This window comes from Prinia subflava, chromosome 1 (assembly GCF_021018805.1).
Source record: "Prinia subflava isolate CZ2003 ecotype Zambia chromosome 1, Cam_Psub_1.2, whole genome shotgun sequence".
Classification (NCBI taxonomy): Eukaryota; Metazoa; Chordata; class Aves; order Passeriformes; family Cisticolidae; genus Prinia; species Prinia subflava.
This window is the reverse complement of record NC_086247.1, coordinates 40291998-40305618: the sequence shown is the minus strand read 5'-3', so window position 1 is coordinate 40305618 and position 13621 is coordinate 40291998. Positions and strand designations below refer to the sequence as shown.

At 42.1% G+C, this 13621-nt stretch overlaps 1 protein-coding gene across 1 annotated transcript in view; it reads right to left on the bottom strand.

Annotated features, from left to right (window-relative positions):
* Window positions 1-13313, bottom strand: part of ALKAL1 (ALK and LTK ligand 1) — a 38794-nt gene extending 25481 nt beyond the window's left edge. Inside the window, exons 1-2 of the mRNA XM_063419640.1 lie at window positions 13023-13313; window positions 11857-12170 (exon numbers count right to left, since the gene is read on the bottom strand). Coding sequence (XP_063275710.1) covers window positions 11857-12160 — 304 coding nt within the window. The 5' untranslated portion in view covers window positions 12161-12170; window positions 13023-13313. The remainder of the gene's footprint in view (window positions 1-11856; window positions 12171-13022) is intronic.
* Between the last annotated feature and the right edge of the window lie 308 nt (window positions 13314-13621).

Below are 13621 nucleotides of genomic sequence, written 5' to 3'. Positions count from 1 at the left end.
TGTGAATGGTCACAGAGGGACTGCCTCCTACATGTGCTGTGGAAGTAATGGAACAATGCAAAGACATTGTGAAGGGACCACCAATTATTCAAACTTCATCCACACCTTTGAATATGTTCAGGCTGTCAAGGAGTAAATCAAGGATCTGAGTTCAACCTCAAGATGCATTCACACCCTAATCCCTTATGCCTGTGCTTTTTTTTGATTAACTGAAATCTGGAGCTCTCCACAAGTAAAAGCTGGTACACAGTGTAGGCCACAGCTCTTCCCCAGTGCCACACAGTGGCTTCAGTGTCACTATCAGATGTTTTCACATTATAGACATTATAGCCTTGGACAGCTGAAGAATCATTGATTTCAGAGGCACCTGGAAAGTAGCAGCAAACAGGTTTACCAAACAGAAAAAAAAAGAAAAGGAATAAGTATGGAAAGTGTGCTTTCTAAGAAGAAACTAAAGGTCTGCTAGGGCATGTCTCTTATTTGGTTGTGCCCCACTTCTGGGGAGAATTCTATTCTAAGGTGTGAGTTCCAATGAACACTTACAATGTTCACCAAACAGCTACTAACCATATCTATCTTCCAAACACAATATAATGGTCCCATAAAGTAGGCTCAGAGCTCCATGTGCAGAGTTTGTTGGCCAAGGAAATGAGGCAACTTGGGAGGTAAACGACATCAAAGAGAGCAACATTCAGAATGCAGCAGCCTCTTCTGATCCAATGCTTTTTAATCAGCCACTTTCCAATAATTCATTAAGACTTGAACAAAGAGATTGAGGTATTGGCTTCTTATAGGGCTTCAGCCAAGCGTAATGAAATTATACCAGGATAAATTTACAAGGCTGGATATCTTGAACTCAGCTGTAATTATGTTTATTAGTAATTCTTCAACAGCTGCTCAGAAAGCATATTTGTATTAGTTAATCCTTGCCTGTGGAGACCCTTATATTAGCTTGGCAAAAGAACATTAAGAAGGATGGATTTCTTTTTTTTCCCTCTCAGCAAATCCCTGTTTCCATCAGAAAATGCTGTGGGATCAAGAAATAAGCCAATTGTAGTGTATATGGTTACTTTTCTGCAATTACTATTGGTGATCAGTTTAGAAAATAATTAAAACTAGAAGGGAAAAAGATCTAGGTTAACACATTCTGTTAAGTTTTCATTTGAAATATACAAAGGTGTTTAACAACTCCATTTTGCAATATAAGATTGTGGAGCAGCACCACATATGTACAGATAAGCACTATGTGCATATTTCACCTTGTTTCTTTTCTCCTCTGCCAGAGATGTGAATATGTAAAACACTAAAATACATATTTATTTTGAAAAGTAAAGAAAAAAAATCTCAAAACTATTACAGATCTGATGTATGAATTTAAGCAAAAGATCCCTCTTTTTAAAAGAAAATCTAATAAACAGCATATCTCTCAAATAATTCAAATGAAAAAATGTAGGTTATTATGAAACCCTTGCTATTTTGAATACTAAGCTGTGAATATGCACTTCCCCCTTTCCAAGAGGAAAGATGTATTGCAATACTAATTGTTCATTAAACTCACAAAAGGATAATTCATTGAAAATAATGAGATATAGGAAAGACTGGTTGAACTATTCAAGGCATTATTTACTGAAGCTATCTTTACCTATTCATAATTTTTTTTTCTATAACAGAAAACAATTTTCATTAATTCTTCTACCAGCTACCTGGAATTACCAAACTATCAAGATATTTCAGATGATATTTCAGATGAATCCAGAGACTACAAATGATGCTTGGAAAGTTATTGGAGAGCTCCCGACTGAAGACAAAACCACTCTCAGAATAAGATACAGTGACTACATATCTGTGTAAGTATTAAGAGGAAATTCACTCTGTGCAATTCTGCAGGACTCTATGCAAAGCACCCTGGTTTAGCTATCATGGCTGCTAATAAATGTAGTTTCTGGAATATTTGCATAAACTAAACACAAGAACAGCTGCAATACATCAAAGGCAATAAAGTTGAATCGACTGAATGAAAACTGATGACGTGTACCTAACTGCACACAAGCCAAACTCAGCACTGACAAACACAGACAAACTCTATCGGCGTGGAAGGAAATAGAACAGAGTTTGCCAGAGCTTAATTAGACCCTGCTCTTTTTTCTAAATATTAATAGGCTCCAGGTTGATTGCCATGCACATGGTAATGTTTAACTGTACTGTACATTTCCTGTGTGTATTTTAGAAATGTTTCTATTTCTTTCTGAATTAGAACAGATACAGAACTGTCACAGATGGATTAATAATACACAGTTTCTCCATTGTAGATACTTTATTCTAAACTACTACTATAAAGATGTTCCCAGAGATCATATGTCATGTTTATACTCAGGCTAAGGTCATTTTACCCTATCATAGTTACATAATGAGACCACTTATAAAATATAGCTAAAATATTTTATGTGAGTGTTACGTATAAATGAGTAAAAGATAGTGAGCTACTTAGACATACTAATATTGGAATTTTTATCTTCAAGGACCACAGACAGGTGTAATATGCATTGAAACATACATTTTTCATCAGTGGGCCAAAAGGGGCTGAGAAGAAGGACCTAATCTTAAATTCAAAAGCAGAAAACACTTCACATATTTTGTGACTGAGCAACTTTAATATTTCCCTGATTTTGTAATGCCACTGTTACTGTTATAATATTCTGGAATTCTGAGATAGAGTGTAACTGCAGAGAAAATTCTACCCATAATACTTAAGAGGTTTTCTATTTATTCTAAGATAACACTTAACTTTTGTAATACTTAATCTCCAGATTTTCTCCTTTTCTCACTCGTTCTAACAGCAAAGTAACAGCTATCCCAGCCAGAAGTAAAGATGGCTTTTCTGGAGGTGCTGCTCAGTTCTGTGACAGTGGACTTCAGTATAAATGTGTCATTTGGATTTGCTTCAAGGATTTTGAAAGCCCTGACTGCATCTTATATAAGTGATCCTCCATATTCCCATGGAGCTGAATCCCACATCCAGGCATGGAGTGACTCCATCATGTAGGTAATGTAGAGCCACCCTGTTCATGAGAAGTAGATCTGAGTGTAAATTTGCTGTACCTTTGCCAGTCTTATCCGCACAAATTATTTATTTTGTAGTAATCCCTTTTCTGAAAGAATGAAAGCTGTCTGATATCTGCAAAAGTGACTTGGTACTGAATAAAGGGGGAAATCTGTATATGTTATTGCCATATATAAACCTAGCATTTGATCATATAATAGTGGGAAGCCCAAATTGTGGTACTTTGCTAATTTACTGCTGACCAAGAGGTGCCTTCAAACTTTCGATGCATACTATTAAATGCAAGAAATTAGCCTGCTCTAGATTGCCTTCTGACCCAGAAGGTTTCCCTGAAGGCCACAAGAAATCCTCTTATTTACATGTCTCAGCCATAACTCTTTGTTTACTGTGTAAAAGACAAGTTTTGAAAATCTTTTTCCTAAATTTCCTAAATTGAATTTTCTGTGACAGCAGAGCAGTCTCTCCTGTGTTAAGCATGCTATGTCATTAACAGACAATGAAGTAATTACTCTATCATGATTAGAGTAATAGCATCACAGCTATCTCCTTACTTATTTTAATCCAATAGGATTTAAGGGTTTAACTAATCCAGGGCATATATCCACTACTGCCACATATACTGACAAGGATATTTTCTAACACTTCTTTTCAAAGTCATCATGAGCAGCACAGGTAAGAAAAATTGTCTGACTGTTTTACAGTAGGGTTTTGTTTTGCTTTTCACTTCATTTTACAGGCTTGAGTAAAAAAGGAGAAAATAATTTGAGTAGCAAAGCCTTAATTAGATTTGTGCTATGTCACTCAAGATGCTGTCTAAAATCTGCAAGGAACATGACAACGATTGCTTTGCTGATGTAACTTTAAATGTTTTTCTTAAAACCAAAGACACAGATTTCAATTCATGTAGTAAGACAACATACTAAAGTGCAATTGAACCAACTTACTTGAATTGAGAAAGAAAAACTTAAAAAGCAACAACAACAAGAAACCTACAAAAAAACCCCAAACGTTTAAATATTCTTAGCATTCAAAATTTTGCCTTTACTATGAGTGGTTTTTTGCTTGCCTACATACATTTTAACTGTGTGTTTAAAAACAAAGTATTAGGATTAAAAAGTAGCCACAGTTTGTAACTCCAAGCAGTATTTTTCACTGGTGTTAAAGTCTATATTAAACAAACACATTTTTAAGCACTGTTTTGGTAAAATCAGCGGACCACTGCACATCACTGATTTTTTTACACAAGCAGACATAATAAAATGTAGGATAATATCAGAAAGGCCACTAATCAATCAAATGTTTGGATCCTTCATGTGTTAAATCTTGTTTATAACCTAGAGAATTGTGCCCTCAGTATGTAATCAATAGTCAATTAAACTCCTCACTAGAGCAACTGTTTTCCAATTGGCCAACATTAAAATCCCACAAAAGTTGAGTAAATAGCCTGTAGGACTTACACAAAAGTAGTAACCTCTAATTCACAAGTGACAAAATGAAGCAGTCATCCTTGAATTGAATAGAAGATCCTAACCATCAACCACCAAAACCAAACATAAACAAACAACTGAGGTTTGGTTGTTTTTGGGTTTTTTTCAGTACAGTGTCATCTGCATGCATTTAATGAAAAAGAAGATATTTACCATAACTATTAAAGTGTACTTATTTGGTATGTTTTAAAACAAGTCTTACAAATTATTAACCAAGGACAAGGTTCCATTTCAGTTTTCTGGGGTATTTTTTACTTCTGTGAAATGTATTAGATAAACCTCTGAAAATTTTACTTTTCTAGAAAACAGCTGTTAATAAAGGGGGATATGCTCCAGTTCCAAAAACTACTTTCAGGTCATTTGGAGAGATCTTCTTTAAGAATAAAATGAGCCCAATGCAGACAGTGGCCTTAGTTGTACTTTAAGCATGGAACCAGTCACCCCTCTCTCTCTGCAGCCTTTCAGTGGTTACTTTTGCAGATGGTGCATCTTTCTCGGGTATCTCAATGATTATCAAGTTTTGCTTATAGCTTTCCACTGTGACAACTACTTTGCAATTATTTTTATGTTCTGTTAAGCACTTTGGAAAATACAAGCCTGTATAAGTCTCATTGGTAACTCTTAAATGATGTGTGGGTCTAAAACATCACATCATTCTCACGCAAATTGCCCTCAAACCTTATTAATTAAAAGAGGAGTCTGTGTGCCTAGATGTATGGATGCATGCATAATTCTCTTTTTATATCTTTCTTCCTGTATACCTACTTATTTAAAAAGCAACATCATCTCCATGAAGCAGTGTATTTTCAAGGCTAGATGCTATCTATCAAACAATAAATGTATTACAAAGCCTTTTACCTGTGCACTACCATTCTCCCACCTCTCAGAGGCTTTCCCTGGCAGACTAACACCTGAAATAACAAACCACAAAAACACAGAGACCTACCATTCTTTCTTGACAGAAAAATCAAATTGTGCGTAATGTAAAGGAATAAAACTACACAAAATATATCTGCTCCCCAGTTTGCTCACAGGCTCAGGGCCAAGCTAGACTAATACAAAATTCATGCTGCTCCTGAATTTCAGATAGTAATGCATGCAGATCTACTTCAAAACAAAACTTCTGCTTTCTTTGCTATTCACTTCGCTGCACATTGGAGAAGTCCTGGTGTAATACAGTGAAAATTCTGACACTCACTTTTTTGGGGCCAGAGCTGTACACATTGGTAATAGCATGTCTTGTCATGCTAAATACAAGTTTTATAACAATATGAAATAGAACAAAAACAAAACACAGGAGATCTCCTAATACTGATCAAAGCAATAGCTCAACAGAAAAGCTTTTCCATATGCTGACATCCTGCCTTGCTCCTGGATCAGCACAGTCCACTCGAAAATGTTTGCTGCTCAGGGTACTGCAGTTCAACGAGGCTTCTTCCTTCCTGTGCCAGGACAGCACATCTCAGATATCGAGTGTCCTTCACTGGGATTAGTGGGAGTGAGAGCAAAGCCCCTTGAAGATCACTTCCTTTGAAGGACCACTCAGGTACTCTGCTATATTTTAGGTCTCCATGTATACAACAACTACATTTTATCTTTGCTCATTCCCTCATCAGCTCTCAGGGCTGGTCCATGGGCTTGGTGTTCTCCACCATGGTATGGAAGACTTCTGGCTCATCCTAGATTTTGGATGCCTTCTGTTCAGTGGTCTGGCTCTACTCTCTGGCATTTACATTTGCCAAACACAGAGTATTGCTGCTACGAGTTGTATTGCACAATGCACCTAAAACCCAAGCAGGCAGGAAAAGGAATGTAGCAGTGGTGTGACAGATCACAAAGGCATCGTAACCATGGTTGATCCAAGCACTGTGCAGAACAGAAGGAATATGTAATCTCTGCAGCATTTGGGACTTCCTTTCATCAAAGGAAATGAAAATCTATCCTGCCCACTTGTATTTTTGGGGGGCAACTGACACTTAACCATGGTACAAGCAGAGATAGTGGTTATTTCCACTGAACCCTCTGGCACTTTTTATATTTCTGCCTTACAGTGTGATGAGGTCCTCAGAGCCCCTCAGATCCTCCCTCAGGAACCACTGGCCTCAGAAGCATATTGCCCTACAGAATCTTCACTCCTCCCAGCACCCAAGACAGTTCTCTGTCCTAAGGACACTGCCATGTAGAGGTTCAGCTGAGAGGAATAGTATTTGATGATTCATTACATTTGTTAATTTATGAGAACATATTTTCTTTTAACCACTAGATTCAGAATATATAAACTTAAAATTCATTTCCAGATCATGTTATAATGTCACCTCATTAAAAATAAAGAAAAACAAGCCTCTCACCCATTTGGAGTATGGATTATATTAATCTTTCAAAAGCAGAATATGTTTGCCTGATTTTGTTTCAGAAAAGTCTACCTAACAGTTTGACTTTAAAAATAATTGATTCAAAAATGTTAGGTACAGAATCAAGAATGATTACCATAAATCAGAAGAACTATTTGGTTATTCTTCTTTTAAACCAATTTCATTCACTACTTTGCTAATTTCTAAGATAATGTGGTGTTGGTAAATGTGATTTTGGAGAATGTCATTTTTATTAACTCTCATCTTCTTCTATGTCTCCTGAATGCCCAGCAACTCCTATTAACAGAATACAGCTTAAAAAAAAAAAAAAAAAAAAAAAAAAAAAAAAAAAAAAGCTACCTTGTTAACAGGAATAATAATCAGATGAGTCTTAAGTATTACAAAGAACACCATGTTATGTCATACCATACATTTTCATTTCTTAGGGACAAATTTTACATTCCTCAGTGGTCCCCTTTTTTTGTTCCAGATCTGTAATTACATTCACTGAAATAGTTTAGTATTAGGCACAGCAGGTCTTGCAGAATTAGGTATTTCCAGCTGTAATTATCACTACACTTACAGGAGATCTTTTTATGTGAGGAAAAAGAACAAAACTTTTCTTACGTCTTACATAGGATACATGGGTTTGATTTAACCATAAACTAAAATAAACCTCAAACATATCTTTCAAATCTAATTCATGATGGGTAATGGTTAAACTAGCACTATGTCATAGGACATCTTACAGTGTTCTGTTGGTGATGTGTAAGAAATTTTGGCATAAAACTGAACTCGTAAGAACAACCTCAAAGTTCAAATCTTTTGAGGGCCAAATTCTCTTCTCTGATATGTTATTCTAAATCTGAAGTAGATATGCTCAGGAGGCTAATTTGAGCATACTAGCAAACTCAGAGCAATATTTATCTTCATTCTTTCATGCTTGAAAAATGACCACTCAAAATGTTTTAAAATGTCTTGTTGGTCTCCCAGGACAAAAGAGAAAATTCAGCCCCCTAATGCTTGTAAGTTTAGATAGCTCCTTTCTCCACCATGGTGGGCAATACATGAGGAAAGAATAGTCAAAGCAGATTTTTTTATTTCTTGAGATTTCTTTAAATCTAATTACATGGAAGCTATTCTGGTTTTGAGGAAAGTGGATAAATGTAACAATGTAAATCTGAGAAGAATGACAAACTATTCTAGTTCCCCTGACGTGACATCCAAAAATAACCTGAAGCTGAATCTTCTCTTTGTGAAAATACACGTTTTCTTCATAAAAAAAAAAAAAAAGGCTGACCACAGTTATGCATCAGAGGCAAGAAATAGTTATAAGAAAGATTATCCATTGAAGAGCTTTCATAACTAAGCTTAAAAAACTTTAAGACACTTAGTGAAAAAAAAAAATCACACTCAAGCATAGAAACTTCATGGAAATCAGGCAGGTAAAGGATGTTATGAGAGAAATTTTAATCCCACTGGAGGTAATAACTCAAAAGAACAACTAGTATTTTTAGTGACATCCTACCAGGAATCCTAGAAAATATCAAGATTGCTTTTTGGTTGGTTGGAGTTTCTTCTAAAGGTACTGTTCATAGTAAGTGCTCACTCTCATTAATCAGGTCACCAAGAAAAGCAGGGACAGATCTGTGTGAGATAAGACATTTGAACATGTAGGGATAAAAGAGATAAGAAGTTAAGACAGCTAAAGTGATGGTGAAACTGGTATTTCTATTACATATGCAAGTGTCCTGGATCATACAAGAACCATGACACAAATTTTCTAGTGGTTAAAACGCACATGACATGGAACAAAACCCTGGTCATCAAGGGGCAAGAAAGACCTGAAGAGTCCTTTCCAGGCAAGCCACAGCATCTCACTGTCCCACACAGCTGGGCAGGTTTGAATCTCCACTCTGTTTCAGGCATGCCCCTTTGCTCTGTGACAAAACCACATGAAGTAGAGCACAACTCTTATTCCCATGGCATGACTCTGGCCCAGAACCTGCCTGTGAGCCACCTGCAGGCCTCATCCAGATAGGGTATCACAGAACAAAACCACTCTTGCTTTCATATCCTATTTATGCATCTAAACTGAGTGATACATGGACAATGTCTGACAGGTAAGTGTTTAACCCTTCTTTCTTATTATGACCTGAGCTAAATGAGCAGGACCCCATCCGTCAAAAGAGGAGATCCCATCCTCTCTCAAACCTCATCCCTGGGCATGTGCTTAGCACTTGCCCTGTGCTGCCCCCAGAATTCACCCAGTGGTACTCCAGATCAGCTTTCTCACTTTACAAATAATTAACCAAGCCTCTAAATAAAATAAAAGAAAGATCAGTGTGTAGGTGTGGCTCAGTGAGTGGCTAGACTGAAGCTGGAGAGAGTCCTGAGAGTGAGGGAATGAGAGAACATGAAGGGAAGAACATTTCAGTCCTCCTGCTATTCAACTCATTGATAATACAGAGTACCAGCCTCAGAAAAGAAAAAAAAAGGAAAAGAGAAAACCCACAAAAGTTTTCTTGCATTCTCTGTTCTGTATACAGCACTATTCCAGATGCTTTTGTTTCAAACAAAAGAAGTAATTAGCTCAGTTGTCTTTTAAATCAGACACTTGTGTTTGATTTTCAGCAGTTACAGTGAAGATACATAACTCCAGTTTCAAATGCTTGGCTGAGTACTCAACTGAACACAACTACTTTCCTGTCTGAGGGGAAGATAAGCCGTTCTGTTCAGCTGATGATCAGTTACTACAGGCTGGAGTAAAAAGCTGCCATTAACGTGTTGATAACAGGAGTTACAAAAAAAGAGTTAATTACTTGTAAGAAATGCCTTGTCATACTCCTCTATCCCAAAAAACAAGTTTGTATCCTTGTTATTGGTAACAAAAAATGAGATGAATATAAAAACATTACTATTACTTAAACTACAGATCTGCCCTTTCCACCTTTGTGGCTGCCCCTAGGACACTGCACCTATGCCAGGGGGGACTGAAGAATTTCCCTAAGGATTTTCTTCTGTTTCTTTTGTGTACAACATAGTTACTAAAACTAACAACTAGCAGAAAACACAATCTTACTGTGTATAATACTAACGAATTTAAGAAAACTCCCCTTCAAAGTTATATAAATATTATGAAATATCTATACTCTCTATAGTTAAATAGAATTATTTCGTTAAGAACAAACATCTCAAACAGGAGAAACTGTTGTCCAAAACAGATTTTTATCTGAAATTCAGGAGCAGCATGAATTTTGTATTAGTCTAGCTTGGCCTTGAGCCTGTGAGCAAACACCAGCCAAAACGTAATCACTGATTATTGTGATTATGGCAATAATTATCGCAAAGTATAAACCTGGGACTAATTCTCAGGTTTGTACTATTCCTTCATTCTCTTGAAAACAAAAATGTAAGCTGTCATGTATTCTGCCTTGAAAAGACCATTTCACTTTTTTCCTTGGGCTAAGGTCTTTCCCACAGCACATAAAGGATTCAAGCCACAATAAATAAACAATTACAACCAATCATACTGATAACCTGCAGCATGTTCTCCAGTCAGCAGACAAATCTGTGACAATCTGGTTTGAGCTGGTTTTCCATAACTACCAGAGACTTTACTGTATGAAAAAGCAAGAATATCAGAAAGCCCACTGGGACAATACAACCCCTTATGGATATACAGTTCAATACCTGGAGCAGATCAGACTGAGAAGCTTCCAAGGCCAGAGCATTGATTACTTTTTGGTTGATAAATTTTAGCCCAATTTCCTTATAATGTGCAGCAATCTCCCTGCACAAGTGCCGCCCTACCAACCAGTTATTCACCTATTAACTTCTGAATTTATCACCCAACTTCATGTTTTTCCAAAATCGGACTTAATTTCATTTTAGACAGACTACTGAACAGAAAACAGTAAGTCTACCAGTGAGACTTAAGGCGGGCTGCATCTCAGCTTCACCCACTACCAGCCATCAGCCACAAGGGAGCTCTCCAGGGACACAAATCCCTAAGAAATGGAACTTCCTTGGGTTTCCTCAGGTTGGTTTCTCTCCAGAAAGGTCAGTGGTTGGTAACAAGAGAAAAATATTAGTGGGCTACAGCCAGGGAGAATCACTAGATTCTCCTTTTTTGTGGAACTGCACCATCCCAACCCACACAAACCCCTCAGGCAGCTCCGCTCCGGGAGGAAATGTTTTTGCACGGCTCTGCATCAGGCCTAGCAGTGTCACTCTCCTGGCCAAGGACTGGGTGACTGTCACCAGGCAGCTGTGCTTGGCCCTGAACTGTCCCTGCTGTCACTGCCAGGCCTGGCCCGTGCCAGTGCTGGAGATGACTCCCTGCCCCAGTCTGAACATCCTCTGAAAGGTGAAATAAGCCCCATGCCCAGCTCGGCCTGGATCTTCTGTACCTGCCCTGCTAAACTAGAGAAGTGCATCACACGGGAACCAGCAAAGTTGAAGTTTAAAGGAGGAGGTCTAGAGAGCTGTCGCTCGGATTGGTCATTTAAACTCTTTGCGCAGATCAGAGCAGCAGTCCTAAGACTGGGGACAAGTGGGGCTCTCCCAGTGCTGCGCTGCAGTGTAAGGAAGTTGTAAGGCTCGCTCTGAGGGGCTGTAGATCAATGGTGACCTCCCGGCCGAAGGTGCCGAAGCCCCAGTGACCCTGTCCTCCCTTCGGTCTCGGATACCGCCCAGCTCCAGCCGGGGGAGCGGGGCTGGGCTGTGCTGCCCTCAGCGGGGCTCGAACTCACCAAGGCAGAGCCCCCGCCGTGGCAGCCCCGGGGCCATGGGAGGGCATCCCCCGACCCGCTCTCCGCTCGCCCGCTCCCTCCCGCCGCGGGATGCTCCGGCAAAGGAGCCGTCGGGCTCTGCCGCCGGAGGAGGCGGCAGGGACGGGATGCGGAGGGAGCCGCAGCCCCGGGCTGCCTGCGCGGGGCAGCGCCGCGTCTCTTACCTCCGTGCCGGGCGGCAGCGAGGAGCCGCGGGGGCGGCGGGGCGGCGGCGGCGGCGCGGGGCTCTGTCGGAGGGGCACCGCCGCCGCTGTACCGCCGGGAGATCACCCGCTCCCTCCGCGGCGGGCGGGGCGGCAGCGGGCGGCCGTCGTCGCCCAGGGCTTGGAGGAGGATGTCGAGGAGCGCCCCCCGCTCGGCTCCGGCGGCGGGCACGTCCCTGCCCTCGGCGCCCGGCGGCGGCGGGGCCGAGGCCAGCAGCAGGAGCACGATGGCGGGCAGCGCCTGGCGCTTCTTCGCCCCTCGCATCTCTGCGGCGCTGGGAGGAGGCAAAGAGCGAAGGCGGTCAGCGCCGGGCCCGGCCCGCACCCCACCCGCCCGCCCCCCATGCCGCGCCCGGGGCACCCCCGCCCGCCGCTCCCGCACGCCTGGGCCGGGCTCGGCCCGCGGAGGGGGCGCGCAGCGGGGACCCGACGGGTCGAGCCCGCTGAGCCCGCCCGGCTCCGCGGAGGCTGCGTTTAATAGACACGGATTAGGGAAAGGTTATTAACCGCGCCGCACATATTCGCGGTGCAGGGTTTTGCAGGGGATTTGCTCGGCTCCCTTTGCCCCTGGAGCCCCCGCGCCCGCGGGTGCCTCCCGGTTCTGCCGGCGGAGCGGGGCGGCGGGGGAGCCCCGCCACGGGCCAGCCTCCTCCAGCCGCCCGGACAGTGCCGCACCGGGCGCTCGGGGAGCGGGCAAGGACGGCAATCGGACGGAGTTCAGCGAGGGGCGAGTCACGTTGGAAGAGCCGCTAATCAGGGTGTAAGGAGCCAAAACAATTAACAGGGGCTGGGGCTCCGAGAGCAGCACTTAATGCCCTAAGTAAGCTATTCTGATTATAGAAAACGGGTAGGATTAAGAGGGAGGGAGAGAGGGAAATTCTGTTATTTACAAACTGTTTTCTAGCTGGCCTGCCTTGCAAATCCTCTTGGGCGAAGATGTTAATCGTAGCCTCAAGGGAGCCGGCTTTCCCCGACGGCTCCGGGCTCTCCCTCCGTCCCTGTCGTGCCGGGGCGCACGGCAAGCCCGGGGAGTAACCGGGGAACGACCCGCGCTTCGCTGCCGGGGCAGCGACACCCGCTCGTTGCCCGCCAGGATCCCTCCGGAGGGCCGGCGGGCTGCCGCTTACCTTCAGGCAGAGGCGAGTCCGGCCGGGTGCGTGCGGGCTGCGCAGCGAGCGGCTGTGCCGCCGTGGGAGAGCCCGTGTCCCCGCGGAGGCTCCGCCGGGCGCGGAGTGGGGCGCTCGGTGCTGCGCCCGGAGACGGGGGATGCGCCCTTCAGGGCCATGCGCTTCTCTTATATAGTCCACACCGGCGTACTCATTTGAGTACTATCGACTTTAGGTGGGTGGCAGTCGATGGAGACACCTCTGGTAATCAGTCTTGGGCTCAGAGAGGGTCTTTTCTGACAAACTTCCTCCTCCCCGTTTGTCCCCCGGTGGATGGCAGCTGAAAGCTGCGTTTGAAGTGACTCTGATCTATTTGTGAAATTAGATTTCCCTGAAGATTGGGGAATGCTTACTAATAAAGCTGCCGGCTCAAGAGATTAAAATGTGCTTTAACTTAGCGGGATTCCCTTGGGAGTACAACAAGGAAACTATTTAATTCTCCAATTTTTTATTGAACCCAAAAGCCGTGAGCAAAGTCTGAAGTGTGTATAAATTTGGTTCTGTTTTGATGACAAGGAAAGTGGCAGTCTGTCTTTGGCAGGTGAATTCACAAATTATGA